A 17,030-nucleotide genomic window follows, 5' to 3' on the forward strand; every position below is an offset into this window, starting at 1 on the left:
GCCCTGCATATCTGTTGGAATACTGCTCACAATTATTTATGAATCTCACAAAGTCTGCAGTGACTGAACACAAGATCATTGCAAGAAAACATTACTTTCAATACCTTTATCTTGTGCTAAAATTATGGGCGATCCTTATAAAATGTAAAATATAAAATATAAATTCAATCATCCAGTGTACTAAATCTTTCCTTTATAAATGTGTTTATAACTTCTGAATTCCCTTTAGAAATGTTATGATCTGTTAAAACTTTAAGAATCAGGGATAACTTTTTGCTTTCAACTCATGCTCTCAGATCAGTACTATTTCATGACTGGCTGGCTAATTAGAACTGCACCTCAATGTACAGAAACATACATCAAACTCTCATCAGATGCCCCACAGATTCAAGTTTTGCTGAAGTAAACTGCTAGTAAACAGAAAAACTTCCTCATGGCAGAACCAACAGCTATGCTAGGGTGTTTCAGGTCTGAGTGAACATATTAAATTTTGTATATAAAGTATAACACTTACTATAACATCACCATTCTCCACCAAAAAATACATTTAGGAGTATCTAAAAATCCAAATCAGTTACATAATCTAGAATTATCCTCCTTTCATACATTTCATGTATTTATTAATACATCAAATAAATGAGTTTTTCATAATGTACTTAAACATTAATATATGACAAGTTTAGAACTACAAAGTTATTCTATCATTTTACAGAGAGTGTTCTTGCATTTCCTCACATGAGTAACAATGTCTGAACACAACCACTAGACTACAGCCAAAACGAGTGTTCACAAATGAATAATTATTGCTGATCTAAAGAACAGTTGAAGGCCTGAAATGCTTCTTCTCTACTAAACCAATTAAAAATCTGTTACCTTCGTATGATTTCAGTTTTCTTAAATAGCTTGATAAGTCAGTGATCTTTTAATTAAAATAAATAAAAATGTCAACTGCATGAATAATAATATTCACGGAAAATAGGGCGCAGGGCAGGGCTACATGTGGGATGTGATGCTAGCGCATCACGATGCATACACACGTACACACAGTGGGCAATTTTAGAAACACTAGTTCACCTAAATGGACGCCCTTGGAGGAGGAAGAAAATCAGTGTACTCAGAGGAGAATGTGAACTCATTCAAACCGCCAAAACCTAAAAAGTGTAAATGCTTTGTTCTGTTTATAAATAGTTGTTGTAAAGGTAATATAAGGGCATAAAATGTGACAAATGCCTACTTTTCAAGCTATCCACACTTAAGATGTCAGCAAGAGACCATATTCTTTAACTTTTTCTAATAGTCTTAATCGACATGTTGGCCTTCTTCTTAAAGATCGCACGTGTGGGTACGTTTTGACCACAACACAAATACGAGACCTCTACTTCAATATAAAGAACGTGTTTACGTCCTTTTTACTTCCCAAAATGGTAGCTGAACGCAACGTCAAGAGACGCCGTCGCTCAAACGTACTCAACGCCGGCATCGCGCTTAAAGAAGGGCCACCGAGCGCTAGAGCGATCTGCATTGGCACGTACACTGGCGCAGCTGGACCGCGCTCGTCGCTCAAGAAAGGCAGGCAGACAGACAGGCGCGGCTCGGAGCTCCGCGGAAAAGCCCGAGACATCGCAGAACTCGCACGCCGAGCTGGGGCGGCCGCGGGAAGAAACACGAGCCGCCGGTGACGTCAGCCATCACTGCGTACGCGGCCGTGTGCTGGAATGTGAGGGGGACCTGCGCGTGCCGGAGCAAACTGTCGAGGGGGGAAAAACTTTGGAAACATTTCGACTCGCAAGTTTCCAGTTTTCGTTTTAATCTCTCGAAGGACTGGCGGTGAGTCTAGCGAGGGGGCGAAAGGGGGATTCGGACTTTCCGACCTAGCGGCAGAGGGCAGAGAGGAAAAAGTTGTTGAAAAACTGTTTCAAACATGGAGGGGATGGTTGCTTTCTGAAAAGGGGAGAGGCGCTGTCCAGGGCTGATTCCGCACGGCGCAAAGCTCGTATTTCAGCACGGAGATCAGGACCACGGCTAACACACATACGGATACACGCTCGCCCGAAGTAGAGGTATGAAGCCAGTAAACCGATTTTTTTTTCCGGATTAATCGTCGGATTTGTGCACGCTGAGGACTTAATAAAAACACAGGCGCTGTCCGCTGAAGTTGAACATTGCTCAAAGCGTGTCTTGTCTTCTGTTTCCGGAAAGGGGATGTTTACTTTGTAAGTTTTCTAGCTAGCTTTCTAGCTTCGCGAGGGCCCTGGACAGCGATTTTTTTTTCTCCCACCCTCCGACTTTCTGCACGGCCAGTACTAGTAGTAAACACTTTATTCCGACTTTACTGGGCACCTTATTACAAGTATTAGCATGTTAATTGAACTACTGAAGTCTCGAGGGCAACTTTTTCAGTTGTGAAAAAGTTTTCACTGGCGTGTAAAGCACGACCAGTGAACTTAAGAAGTTGTGAAGTTTAGAAGTCAGTTTAAATTGATTTTTATTTTAATTTTTTTACTGAGCCCACACTGCCGTTGGCGAAAACGCTGACTTTCTTGTATAAATGTTAGCTTGCTGGTTACCACGAAAGCTTGGTGACCGAGAGGATTACGGTTTTCAGAGAGGATAAGTCAGACTTATTTATTGATATTGTAACCATAGGTAGCCGCTTAATGTGTTTTGCACTTCATAGCCAAGCATGCAGCGGGTGCCATCACTTTATAAGTGTGCCCTACTCCGCAATAGCGACGTCCCAGTAAACATCGAGTTGCTGTAGTGTCGGTAGTGCTGTGGCTGTAAAATGGCCGAACACAAATTTTTTCATGCATGTAGCTGGCTAACCCACTAGGCCCATGTTCACTCGGTTTGCAGCTGTAAGGGGGTGCTGCGCCTTTTATCACATATTTCACCTGGGTTAAGTATATATGTATGTGTTTTTTTTTCTGTCACGTTATATTATTGGAACGGCTTGACAAACTATTTTCCTGGGATCAGCCAGTAGTTGAAAACTTGGTGGCTGAGGCACGGTTGAGAAAAAGATTTAAAACTTTCCTAATTATTTCTGTTCATAGTTTTAGTTCTTATGGGAAAATAGCATCGACCCTCTTCAGGAAATCAGTGATATATACTCTCTCTCTCTCTCTCTCTCTCTCTCTCTCTCTCTCTCTCTGTGTATCATGCATATGCGGTCAAATTTTTAATCGAAATTTATTCGAAGTTGGTGTACTCTTTTAACATTTACCTCCATTTGAAAGTTTTGTTGCATTTAAAAAGTGTTATGATCATATAATAAAAATCATATAATTATATTATTTTTGAAGTAACACCTTTTTTTTTACTCTGAGTCAAAAGGATGATCCTTGACCCTTACAGATTCAACATTCATTCTCATTTTCACATGATTGTCTTCCTGTACCTTAAATGGCAGTGGACTTAATTCGGCATCGAAAAAAAATGGCTTTTGTAACTTTTTTTTTTTTGTTCGTTCCTGTTTTGTTTAAATGGAAGATGGACTATTAATAGTAACTGCAGCTTCCACTAATTACTGTTGAAGCAACAATCTAGTTAAATGCTTTAAACCTTGATTCAGCACGTTTTGTATATAAGGAAAACAGTAACATGAAAATTGTATGGTATTTCTTTTCCTCCTACTGTGAGAGGAAAGAGAGAGACTGAAGTATGGTAACTTGTTGATGCCTTTGGTCACATGACTGGGATATTACTGACATTCCTTATGCACCAATAACTAGACACAGGCTTTCTCTGTAAATGGTTGTGAGATCATCTGTGCTAGCCTTTGTCCTACGAATACCTGCTCCCTCCCCCAGTATTCACATCATTTTCAGATGCTGAGGTGCAGGATGAGAAACAAGTATTCCAATATCTTAAATGTCACCTTCCAGTGATTTTATTGAGCTTTCGTGTTGCTTTAGTGTGAATGTAGTATGGACAGCTGTCACATGAGATGTGGGGGTTGGGTGTAGAAAGCAGTAGTTAAATGAAGGCCCCCCGTTGTAGTAGAACATACTGCCAACAAGAAGTTCCATTTAAATGTTGTCCACCAGGCAGAAACTGTCTGTGTTTACTGGTCCTAACGGTATTAAAATGTTATTTTTGGTGGAGAATTGGTGAAACCCACTGCATAGCTCTAGGTAAATGTCGCACTATTTCTACAGCATCTATGTCGGTCTGTCTTTTTAAAGTCTTGGACAAACGCCGTTTCATTTCATTGTGTATATTGACTTCACTTGAGAAGGACTGCAAATTGAATAATGAAATGCTTCATGAATTTTGTTATGCTGTAGTCTAAATGTTAATGGTGTAATTGTAGGCTATATATTTTTATTTATGTGTGAGTTGTATTGATATAGATTTTACTCATGGTTGTTCTTTCTTTGTAGATCTAGCATGGCTGCCCAGCCTGTTTATCCCATTGGAGTGGGCATGTTTACTCCTGTGGTGTCTGTGCCCATGGCAGGTGAGGGCCAGGGAGTGACGGATATGGCTGCCCCGCAGTTGGTCATGCTTGCCAACGTGGCCCTCACTTCCGAGGGCACCAATTGTGAGAGCCTCACGGAGGAGAAACAGATGGTGGAACTGAAGACGGTGGGCAGTGGCAGCTACTCTGATAGCGAGGATGAGGCGCTGACGCGATTCAGTGGGTTTGACGGCCAAGCAGAGGCGCCTTTGGTCGTGTACGACGAGGCCCAGCCGGATCCACCATGCCAGACTGCCGCGGAGCCGGAGCCAGAGCCAGAGGAGACGAGAAATGATCAGGAGGGGGTAGCTGAACCTCCAGAGCAGGATCAGTCTCCGGCAGGAGTAGGCAAGCGTAAGCGCATACAGCGGCCTGTGGAACCACCCAAGAAGAAAAAGCCATTCCACTGCAAGCCCTGTCAGTATCAGGCGGAGTGTGAGGAGGATTTTGTCCATCACATCCGTAGGCATAGTGCCAAGAAGCTAATCGTGGTTAATGGGGCGGAGGCTGAGGCTGAGGGAGCGGCCAAGGACTCAGCATCCAGTGCTGAGGGAGGGGACGGGTTGGTGTACACGAAGGGAGTGATTCGCTGTGAACGCTGCGGCTATAATACAAACCGCTATGACCACTATGTGGCCCACCTCAAACATCACACTAAGGAGGGGGACAGCCAGAGGGTTTATAAATGTACCATCTGCACGTACACCACCATCAGTCAGTACCACTGGAAGAAGCACTTGCGGAACCACTTCCCCAGCAAGCTGTACACCTGTGCACAGTGCTGCTATTTCTCTGATCGCAAGAACAACTACGTGCAGCACATTCGCACTCACACAGGTAGGCATGCCACCGCACGCGTCAAGCTGCGCAGATGACGACACAGGATTTCTGGGTGCACCAGAAACCATCGTTGTGTCTTTCTATGGTTCTAACACACTTGTTCTGTGACAGGGGAGCGTCCATTCCGGTGCCCATACTGCAAGTATTCAAGCTCCCAGAAAACGCACTTGACCCGGCACATGAGAACACACTCAGGTGAGTCTCAGCCCTGGAACCTTTGCCAGCAAGAGGGTTGAGAAGTATTTGGTAGAGTTTGACATGATGTAGAAATAACCAGTGGTGGTCAGCTTTCAGTTATTTTACAGCCTTAGAACACTGTTCAAACAGTCTCCTTGCTGTGTTCTATTGAAAGACAAATGAAAAATAAAACTAATATTATTATTTTGTTGTACTCAATGCATTCGGTGGAGCAGTTGGTTTTGGATTAGCAAAAACGGTAAATTGGTATGTATCGTTTGTTTGTCCCCGTGTGTGGTAATCGGTGGTGTTTGTGTCCCTTTCATTGCATGAAATTTTCCTTGGTAACGATACTTGTAAATAATACTTGAAAAGATATAGATCTATATAAATATATATTTTTCATTAGTTTTTAAACAATTGTTTGTTTTTGTTCAGGTGAGAGGCCATTTAAATGTGAGACCTGTAGCTACCTAGCTGCCAACCAGCATGAAGTGACTCGCCATGCCAGGCAGGTTCACAACGGCCCCAAACCCCTGAGCTGCCCACATTGCCAGTACAAGACGGCGGATCGCAGCAATTACAAAAAGCACGTAGAGCTTCATATCAACCCTCGGCAGTTCCTTTGCCCCGTCTGCAGCTACGCTGCCTCCAAGAAGTGCAACTTGCAGTATCACATCAAGTCCCGGCACCCAGACTGCTCTGAGATCACCATGGATGTATCCAAAGTCAAGTTGCGTGTCAAGAAACCTGATTCTAACTCCACTTACTACAATGTGGACGGGAACACCCAGTATGTGTTGACAGGAATCAAGGAACGGAAAGGGCAGCCGGAGAAAAGATCTGTCAAGCAAGGAAATGCTACTGCAGATGAACAGCAGAACCTGACCCCGATGAACCTCTCTATGCGGAAATCTAACAGGCCAGCTTCAGCACCTGCTGCCGAGAAAGAGCGCAAGGACAAGACCTCCAAGAAAGGGGAGCAAAACTCTGAGAAAGCTGGCACAGGAAAAGCAGAGAAGGGTTTGGCAGAGGAGAAGGGGACGGAGAAGCAGAAAGAGAAATGTGAACGACGGGAGAGAAGTGGTGGGAGAACAACAAGAATGGAGAAGGCTGATTGTGATGGGAAACAGGCTGAGAGTGGCCTGGAAAAAGTGGAAAAGAAAAAAGAGGCCAAGAAGACCACCAAAGCTTCCCGGCTCTCGGATGGTACGGTAGTCAAGACACCAAACAGAAGGGGAAGGAAATCTGCAAAGATGACAACAGGCTCAGAAGAGAAGGATAAGATGGAGAAGGTAGAGAAGAAGAAGGAGAAAGCTGAAAAGGAAAGGATGGAGAAGGAGAGGACTGAAAAGGCCAGAGTGGAGAAAGAGAGGGTTGAAAAGAAGAGGTTGGAGAAGGAGAGGGTTGAGAAAGAGAGGTTGGAGAAGGAGAGGGTTGAGAAAGAGAGGTTGGAGAAGGAGAGGGTTGAACAGGAGAAGGTGGAGAAGGAGAGGGTTGAACAGGAGAAGGTGGAGAAGGAGAGGGTTGAAAAGGAGAAGGTGGAGAAGGAGAGGGTTGAAAAGGAGAAGGTGGAGAAGGAGAGGGTTGAAAAGGAGAAGGTAGAGAGGGAGAGGGTGGAGAAGGAGCAGCTTGAAAAGGAGAAGGCTGAGAGGGAGAGGGTGGAGAAGGAGCGGCTTGAAAAGGAGAAGGCAGAGAGGGATAGAGTTGAGAAAGAGAGGGCCGAGAAGGAGCGAGTAGAGAGGGAGAAGCTGGAGAAGGAGCAGGCTGAGAGGGAGAGGGTGGAGAAAGAGCGGACCGAGAGGGAGAAGGCAGAGTCAAAGAACAAAAAGACAGTGAAGTCTGACAGAAGTGCTTGCCAGAGTTCACCTAAAGTGATGAAGGATGTGGAGGATAAAGATCAAGGAAGGGATTTTGAATGTTGGGAACTTCCAAGAAAATGTGAAAGCAGGGAAGTGGCAAATACTTATGGTAAGAGAAAGGCAGAAGAATTGGAGCAGTCTTCACACTGCCAAGGGACTTCTGAGCCCTCTGTCTCCAGGAAAAGCAGAAGGAAGAAAGCTGAGGACATGCCCCTTCAGGCTTCCAGCATCTTGCGTAGCAAGCGGAAGGTACTGCAAACTTGCCAGGCCACCAGGGGCAAAGACAAACCAGCCAAGGGGCTTGGCCTGCCTGTTGTAGTTCAGCTGCAGACAAAAACCAAAAAGGTACAAAGCAAGAAGAAGCAGAGCCTGAGCTTGTTAGAGCCAAGCATGGTGGACGAGAACATTGTGGAGCAAGTGCTGGAAGGGGAGAATCCCACAGTGGAGACCGATGCATCAGCCATGGAGGCAGAACACCAAGTACTCATTCAGACACCTCAGGAGACCACTGCAAACAAGGACCAACATAATGTCGAGGCTCACCTTGGTCTTCTCAGGAATCCTGTAGACGGTGTAAATGAGGAAGAAAGGACTGAGATGGAGCATGGACCGGTGAACAGTGCACCAAATGAGGTTCCTGAGGCAAGGGGGAAAGCCTTGGAGCCCCAGAAGGGAGAGCAAGGTCAGCCAAGTTCTACTCTGGAGCTTCCTCGGACGGGTCACAAGCCCGCCGAAACCGAAGAAGATGAGGGTATACACAGCCACGACGGCAGTGACATCAGTGACAACGTCTCCGAGGGCAGCGACGACTCCGGCCTCAGCGGCTCAGGAAAGCTCGCAGGACCAGAGACCCCCACGGAGGAGGTGCCCCCCGTCCCCACAGCCACAGCACTCCCGAGTCACACCTGCATTTTTTGTGACCGCACGTTCCCCATGGAGGTGGAGTACCGGAGGCATTTAAATCGGCACCTGGTGAACGTATATTACTTGGAGAGCGCTGCCTCTGAGGAGCAGTGAGCGTCCACTAGGGTCTTTGATCGAATGGCCTAATATTTCTATTTAATTTTTCTTCCTCAAACTGTATACTTTATATAGCAGCTACAAGCAAGGTATCAAGTGTTCAGCCTTTAGCAGCTGTAAAACAAATGACTTTTTTTTACAGTTATTTAATACTGATTCATTTTCATAATGCTTTACTGTAACCATCAGAAACTGAGATGTTAGCTTTATGGAGTGTGTCTGCACTGGATATAGCTTCTTTATGTTTAGGTCGGATCACAGATAAACAGTACTAGTTGTCTTCTTTCATCACTGGAACCAGCTCCGGGTTTTCATTTCATTTTGGCCTTTATGTCCATAGCATTAGATGACGTGTCAAGTATATAACTGATCAAGTGTGTCTAGAGAGGCAATCTGATGGTAATCATGAATTCTGTGTGGGAACCACTCTCACTCGGTCCTACTGATTGAGCTAAAGGGTGTATAGACCATGGTGAGACCTCTGAGAGCTGGATTGTGCCCTTAGGTAGAACAGCGATTGCATGTTGCTGTTTTTTTTTGTTTTTTTTAAATGTGTACTAGAAACCAAGTGCCGAAGGAATCTGGAATTTTGACAAGGAGTTCTAACAAGAACCCTGTTACGTTTTTATATGGAGTAAGCAAAGAGTGCCCCACAACCCCCAGCTCATGAGTTCCCCCCATTTATCACTCTGTCTGCGGGCCACAATGACAGAGTGCATTGTGAGCAGACGCGTGACGCTTCTAAATGAGGAGCCAAAGATGGCCCCTTTCACCACCCCCGTGGTGAGACGAGATTGGGCGGACCCAGGTGGTCGAAAGCCAGCAGGGTTGAGAAGAATGGGCCTCTGGCTTCTTTTGTGATGGATTCTTCAGTGGAGCGTTCTGTGTCTGGTGAGTCAACATGGGGGGGTGGAGCAACGCGCGCTCAATTGACAGCCAGTAAAGAGGCATTGTTCCTCCATCCTTTTGGTGAGCACTTTGCAGCCAATGAAACTGCATTTGTTTCTTTTGTTTACAGGCCTGCCTTACCGTTGTATTGGATCACTAGAACATGTTGACTCCATATGGTGGCTCACACATTTTAAAGTTCTGTTGTGGCCTTTTGATGTTACAAATGTGCAGCTGGAGGATGGAGTGTGGGTGCTCCTTCATAATCATTCTCTGTGAATGAGTTTGTGAGCAGGTATCTGGCGCATGTCGGACGTCGCTTCCCCCCCCCCCAAAACACAAATTATTAGAAATTTATTTCTTAGACTGTATGGTGAAAATGCATCTCCATGGAGGTAAATGCCAGGCAAAACTCTCTGCACTTTCACTTCTACATGGGAGACCAAGGAACGATCAGCCTGGCGGTCATGCAGAGTATAAACCCTGGCCACTGGTGTTTGACAGCATCAGTTTCCAGTAATATTCATCCCCTTAAGTTTTGCGTTAACTACGCAACTGTAGAATTGTGTACATAAAGAATTCAAAGCTTCATTTGTTGTAAGAAAAGTTAGTAAGTTTTTTTTTTTTGCTATCTTTGTCCAAAGATTTTTTTTTACGTTGAGCACACTTTTTTATTGCATGCTACACTTGTTGCTTTTTTGGTGCTTTTGACAATCATTCTATGGTTTTTCATTTTTAAACCTCTCCTTCTATCGTTTCTATTAAATGGTGATGAGAGAGTATTTCAAACAAACACCCTTTTGTTGAAAGTAATCCTTTACAGAGCTCCTTTTTGGCTGGTGGGTGACTTGCGAGTGTTTGAACCATTCCTTGATCTGAAGTTGAAGCATTGCTTTGCTTCGACCAAGGTCAAATGCCTCTTTTCTTAGCCTGTAATTGCCCTAAATGTGATTTTTGCCTTTAAACCATGTGTTGACCCCAGTTTTAGGGGAAGAAATGTAATCAAAGGAGCATTTCTTTGAGGGGTCATTGCAAGATTTACACCATTAAATCAGTATGCTCCCACCATTGTGAATGCAGGTTGTTTTGCTGTCGGTGTAAAAAGTGTTTTCTTTTTTTGAGGAAAGTCATTTAGCTGGGACATACCATCCTGACCTCTTCCCCCCCCCCCCCACATTGAACTTGAGAATGGATTTCAGTTCGTGAAGTCCTGATCTGATTCACTGATCTTGTCTCTCAGTACAAAACAAATCCCCCAGCATGCACCCACACATGTTTCTGACGGTTCTGTGCAATAGTGTCTCAGTTATGATACCAAAGTAAGAAGTGAAAGAACGCAAGGACTGCTGATCATTGTGGATCTGTCCATGGACTGTACGCAACAATGATGTTCTTGGCCCTATGTACCTTGATCCCATTGAAAATGCACTCTTGGTTAGACTTCTTTGTCATGTAAATGTTGCCCCCTCTTATCTTTATGTAAATGGAAAATGTTTGCTTATCTATATTATGTACACATTTGCCTTAGTGACTGTAGGCCATTTTCATTTTATCACACAAGCACTGTTAACAATGTTTAACGATGTAATCATGTCTTTTTGCCATTTTGTCTAACAAAATCATATCCTATTTCTTGTATGTAATAGTAAACATAACAAGTTACACTGATGTAAGCATTTACAGCTGCTGTGAATGAATTGTTTCCACATAATTGGTCTGACACATTGTGTTCAAGAGAGGGATGCAGAGTGACTTCTTTGATTATGCTAGGTTGTTATAATAAACTTAGGTTTTTTGCATATAAATTAGGTTTATCTTTTTTTTTCTCAAGCCAAAATTGTAATTGACAAAGAAAACAGATATTCTTACTATAAAATGCAGTCTCAAAAAAATAAAATGTTTTGGCTTAAAAAAAATCTTGTTACATTCTTGACCATTTGGAAAAATGAACTGAGCATTAATTTTGGTATCAGTACAAAGATTCCTTCCTCCAGGTATACATTCCATATGCAATGTCCATTCGTATGGCCATATACAATTAAACAGTGAACAACAGTAGGAGTAGTAATATTAACCTCCCCCCCATTTAGAGTAACAGCCATATGTATTACCTGTCATTTCTGGTACATGAACTTCAATGCGTGGAGAAATAAGCCTCTCAGATGTTCCACATTCATATTACCAAGTGATGCACTGGTGTCCCATCCATGATATCCCAGTGCCTCCTGGGATAACCTATAGACTTCCCATGACCTTATACTACAGAGGCGGACATAGAATATGGATGGATGAAAACACCATAATTGAAAGACCCAGTTAAATTCCAAGATGATTTCTTGCGCGTTCATGTAACATGTCCCCTACTTCTTTCTAAACTTCAAACGTTCTGCCCCTTCTGCTGATAGGCTCTTGTCCACCAGGGGTCGGGGCTTCTTGGGTTTGTAGGCAGGGGTCTTGCGGATGCGCTCCCCCTTAATGTTGACAATGTGGGGGAGTAATGGGGGTGCCCTCAGAGACAGTCCAACCCCCTCCGGTGCATGAACCCGGATGTGGAGCTGGTCACCATCTTGGCCTGTCACAGCCACCCAACCTGATGGAGGGAGAGATATATACATCTTTAATGTGGAGATACTGAAGACTCTGCGCTGACACCTTTCCTTTGGTAATGTGGTTATTGTTAATGATTGGCTGTGAGAATCTGGCCTCATCTCTCCTTCCAGTGAGTGAAGCTTGTTTTTACATGTTCTACTCCAGCTCTTCCAATTGGACAGTTACCTGCAGAGGAGACCTTGATGTCAGCTGTGGCCTCCTGATTGCCCCGCCCCCTCATCTCAAAGTCATGTGGAATGAGTGGTGGAAACCCCTTCATCCGTTCCTCTCCTCCAGTTGGTACCTGGTCAGAACACATTAGCTATTACTAATAAATATGTAAACCGAATCATGAATAGCAAATAGGTTTCACCACTGTGATTTTGTAATTATAACATTCTCATACAAAAACACCTCATCCCAAAAAAGCTCCCTGTGTATAAGAAATCAAGTCCCTAATTACATCCATTGTTGGCCCCACAAGGTGTCCAATTGTCACAATCGCTGTGCAAAGCAATGAATGGAACATGGTAAAACAAAGTAAATTCCTTCAGGGTATGCTGTAGTCCAACAGCAATACATGGCATAAAATCTCTCTTTGGTGCTCTGGAAAGGTAATAACCTATGGGAATCTCACCAGAGACTGGTTTTTATTTGCATGATACAGCCAGGAAGGTCTGTTCAATATGACCGAGGATAATTTGCATGGTTGCTATGCAGTCCATGCAGGTGTGCACACAGGTTTGTGCGAAAAACATTTGCTTTCGCTTTCACTGCATTACTTCCTTCCGTTATGCCACCCGTATGATTAACACAAGGTACTGCAACACTATATGTTCTATTCTGGTCTGGTCTGGGAAATCTTCCTTGTAAAGTATTATCTTACCCTGAGTAGTGTTTTCCCAGCATGCTTGTGGTAGATGTCGTCTGCTTTCTCCAGACTAGTGATGTGAACTGGGATCAGATTGGAAACAATGACAGAGAACCAACAGGATGTTTCACCCTAAAAAAGGGGGACATCCACATAAATACCAAATATATTGCAGTAATCAATGGAAAACAAGTATATATACACACATACATACACACGCACATATACACACACACACACACGCACGCATATATTATATATAATGTCCATGTTTGTTTCACTGTCTGAAAGCAAAAAAAAACCTTAAGACTCTGCTATTGCTCCCACTTGAAAAACACACATTCAACTTTGGTTCCGCTCAGAGCACGTCAGCTGAGCGGAGCGGGAGTGAGTGCGGAGCGGGAGCGGGAGCGGCATATTTCAAAAACACTGCAGCGTCCCCTTATCTCTCACTGAGTCTCACTCCACTTTCGCCAGGTTCCCAACTCTCACTCATCTGGTGTGACGCCCAAGAAATCTTACGGCAAATCTATCTTATTCCATTGCAAACCTACAATTACCTACATCAAAAGCACTTCAGTAGGGTTTGCGAACTACCTATTTACAAGGTAATCAAATTATTACAAACATGTAAATGCGTGTGCAGACTTGTCTCTAATTGAAAATCGCACGCCAGCCAGCTGGCCAAAGTCACTAACCCGCTCACATCTTGAAATAAATAATTTCTGCTTGAATGTGGATTTGGCTGATCAGTTAAACTGTAGCCTGGCGTCAAACTAAGCTTAAAATATTATACAATGTAGGTTTTTTTTGGAGCGAGCGGTGAGTGATCTCATTGAGGTGAAGTGAAAATTGACCTTTAGCGGGGAGTGACAATGAGCGGAGCAGTCTGCAGCGGCTGTGAGCAGGGACCGCTCCGCTTGCGATGAGCGGAAATCCTCATCACTCCACTCCGCTCACATGTTCCAGTTCCGCTACCCATTTTAGCACACACTCAACCTGGCATTTGTTATGCTTAGTGCCCCCCCTGCAGTGCCACGGCATCCCCTAGGGGGGGCACACACTTTGAGAATCACTGCTTTAGAGAGACTCAAAATGTAACTTATGTAAAATATGCGCACAAAATAAAATACTTACATTTGATGAGCCCTACAGTATACTGACCTCTAGATAATCGATCCGTGCCAGTGCTCCCAGAAACAGCACCGTGCCAGGCTTCAAGACAAAGGTCCTTGGCACAATGGCATGAGTGGGCACTACCATCTTCAGCTCTTGTTCATTTAGCAGGCTGAGAATCTAAATGGCAAAAGAAGAAAATAGCATCTAAAGAACACTGGCAATGTCATATGACATACAGCCTACGCACTTTGTAAATCTAACAAAATTCAGAAATTACATACATACTTTGCCCAAGGGAGACAAAACTCTTCACTATACAATCATACTCTGACTATGCCATCACACTTAAGTGTTAATATTCTGCTTATACTACTGTGCAAAGGCAAATAAAAGTAACTACATATTAACAGAATTATGGCCAAAACTGAGTCTTTTTAGGCTCCGTTTTATCTCATAAAATATTCTAGTTCAACTATGTTCGGTTTTGAAGAAAACATTTACCTGCCTAAGGTGGATGGTCAAAAAACTATAAAGCCCTCTTTCTCAGTTTCAGTGGCAGTATAGTTAGTTTTTTGCCTTTGTCGGACTATAGAACACTTCTGTTAAGACGTTTCTATTCAACCAACAAGAAGACCAAGCCGCTTAGCTATGCTATGATCCTATGGCTCCCATTAACCTAACCAACAGCTTATGATGTCCTGTTCGGGGGACTTACATCACACTCTTTCATGATGCCTGGTGTGTCATACAGCCAATGGGCATCTTTGAGCTCGTTGTGGGTGAACTCCACTGGGTCACAGGATTGTGGTCTGATCACCTTCCCCTCAAAGTCCCCTTCGGCTCCTCCATAGCTGAGTTCCTCGGGATCAAATTCCACGATGCCGGCATGTAGCCGTTTCTGCGCGTCTTGCCGGAAGGTTCTGCCCACATGGCCTGACACGACATTTCAAATGGAGCGTAAGGGAGCTGAAAGGCAGAGTTGCAACTACTTCTGCTTTTCAAGAACTAAGGTGCACCCCAACGTTCTTAGCCGTTTTACACTTTACCATGAGAAACTCTTGGAATTCATGCGTTGGCATGGCATATACCCAAACAATTGATTGAAAAAAATAATTTTATTTACTACTCACTGCCAAAATGTGAACTGATCACACCTGATAGGAGTATGAGCAATAAAAACGTGTCTTTCATTCATTAATTCATTCACTGATTTGCCCTCACCTACTAAGTACCCTTGCTTGCTGAGCTGCTGCAGTTTCTGCATCTCCTGCGGATTCATCACCACCTCCCCTGCAGTCGCGCCGCTCCTCAGCCTCTCATGCCGTCTGAACATGCGGTATGGAGTGGGATTTATGATGGGAAACTTCAACAGGTTCAATGTTGTTCCTGCACAGGAAAGGATTTTTCTGTTAATGTCATTCTTCAATAAAAAAAATATATGTATATATAAAAACAAAATCCTAAAACGCTGCTGTTACCATTTGTACTTTTTTTTCAACAGCGAAGTGTCAACAGTTAAATTCTGCTAAGTGTTTTTGACAGAAACAAAGTGACTTAAGTAATTCAATGATCGTTTGATGGTAAAAACGGAATAACTGCATGACATTTTTTTTTTTTTTTTTTTTAAACGGCGCACCTGCTGAAATCATAATTTATTGCAGAAAGCCTCATCTTTTTCAGGGCAAACCTCGTCGATGACACTCACCTGGCCAAGGAGATATCGTGGCTTTGTGAATCACATCCGACCCCTTAGATTTGCAATAGTCAGATTCCAGCAACGTGTTGAACAGCGTAGACTTCCCAGCGTTGGCGGTCCCCACCAAATAAACATCTCCTTTATACTTCCAAGACGACTGAAGGCTTGATATGAGATTCTCAACGCCATAGCCTGTTTTGGCACTTATGAGATGGACATCTTTTATGCTGTTGCCGGGGGAAATGCCGAAGTCTGTGCAGTACTGCAAAAGCTGAGCCTTGATTCGTTTTAAGTAGTTATCAGAGTCCCCCGGCAGCAAGTCAATTTTATTTCCTAGCACCACAATATGTTTTCTTTCCCCTACCAAATCAATCAGATCCGGTATAATAGAATCCGGGACATCCAGGAGATCCACAATCAACAATACTAAAGCCTTCTCATTCCGTATACGGCTAACAATACTGCGATACTCCTCCTTTTTCATTTGCACACTTAACGCCTTTTGGTGGTGCACCAGTAAGAAACAGCGCTGACAAATCGCTTTGTCCAGTGTATTTTCCTCGGATAAACGTTTGTATTTTTCGCTGGGCAGATAACCAGGTAAATCTGGGACCGTGCAGTGCATCACAGCACCACACCCAGAGCAGCATGTACTACTTACGGGTACCTCTGGATCTGGTGTGCCGTACACTCGGTGCTTGCTAGGGTTGGTCCTTGTTGACTTTACATGAGAGTAACCAGCATCATGAAACTCAATGTCTGGATCTTCTCTAATTACGTCCTTAATTGACTGCAACTGTACTTCCAGTGCCCTATGACTCACCTCGGTACTGCTCATCTTTCGCACCTTTTTATCAATGGCCATTGCAGTATCCACTTGCGCAGATATCTCCAAAGGAAGCTCAAGTTCTCTGGGTTCTTCTGGATCCGAGTAGTCCAGAAAAACGAATTCTTCCTCAGTCTCTGGTTCTACGGAGGTGTATTTCTTTGACTTTCGGTTATTCTTCGTACCTCTTTGAGGTGCACCACGTACTCCTGGGTCAGCATAGTAGAATCTGTGTCTTATTGTCCATGGAGAATTAGATATCGTCAGGTGGATTGGATTTATTTTATATGTTAACGAAATGCTGCACTCGCCCTGTAACTTATTCGACTTGATTCCGTTAGGTAGTCGGAGACACGACATGGATAGGTGTCGTGATAATTTGCAATTTAAAAATCGTTTCAAAGTAACTTGAACGAATCTTTGCATTGTGACAAACAGTGATACGATATGTAACAATAAATATGAAGTTCGTCACATAAATAGCGCATAACTTGGAATGTTCACGTTTCACATGTGAGAAAACTCAGCAAGTAACCCGTGAACCTCGCTGTCACTACATAACCGGAAGTTGCGTATGTATATTGCCTCATTTTGAGCTTTTTACGTGTAATAAAACACATTTATATAAAACCCGATATAAATTGACAATACGCCCAATTAATAGCTAATTAAAATTTATA

The 17,030-nt window shown here is 43.6% G+C and overlaps 2 protein-coding genes across 5 annotated transcripts; one reads left to right on the plus strand and one right to left on the minus strand.

Annotated features, from left to right (window-relative positions):
* Nucleotides 1-1,432: 1,432 nt before the first annotated feature.
* On the plus strand, nt 1,433-10,314 carry rest (RE1-silencing transcription factor). Of its 4 annotated transcripts, XR_011981816.1 has the most exons (5): nt 1,433-1,827; nt 4,386-5,299; nt 5,414-5,497; nt 5,918-9,252; nt 9,380-10,314. XR_011981816.1 is itself a non-coding variant. In XM_072697661.1 (4 exons), exons 2-4 carry the CDS (start codon nt 4,393-4,395, stop codon nt 8,356-8,358), a joined length of 3,432 nt encoding a protein of 1,143 aa, XP_072553762.1. In that variant the 5' UTR covers nt 1,433-2,060; nt 4,386-4,392; the 3' UTR covers nt 8,359-10,314. The 4 variants fall into 4 exon arrangements, 3 of the variants coding, with proteins under 3 accessions (XP_072553762.1, XP_072553763.1, XP_072553761.1); XM_072697661.1 differs by having other exon boundaries at nt 1,433-2,060; nt 5,918-10,314; XM_072697662.1 differs by having other exon boundaries at nt 1,433-2,060; nt 4,463-5,299; nt 5,918-10,314.
* A 740-nt stretch (nt 10,315-11,054) lies between these two features.
* Nucleotides 11,055-16,934, minus strand: noa1 (nitric oxide associated 1). The gene is made up of 7 exons (XM_023820957.2): nt 15,534-16,934; nt 15,050-15,214; nt 14,544-14,761; nt 13,874-14,005; nt 12,725-12,841; nt 12,025-12,142; nt 11,055-11,839 (listed from the first exon to the last, which is right to left on the minus strand). The coding sequence occupies exons 1-7, from the start codon at nt 16,774-16,776 to the stop codon at nt 11,610-11,612; spliced, it is 2,223 nt and encodes a 740-aa protein (XP_023676725.2). The 5' UTR covers nt 16,777-16,934; the 3' UTR covers nt 11,055-11,609.
* Between the last annotated feature and the right edge of the window lie 96 nt (nt 16,935-17,030).

Source organism: Paramormyrops kingsleyae, chromosome 12 (assembly GCF_048594095.1).
Source record: "Paramormyrops kingsleyae isolate MSU_618 chromosome 12, PKINGS_0.4, whole genome shotgun sequence".
Taxonomy (NCBI): Eukaryota; Metazoa; Chordata; class Actinopteri; order Osteoglossiformes; family Mormyridae; genus Paramormyrops; species Paramormyrops kingsleyae.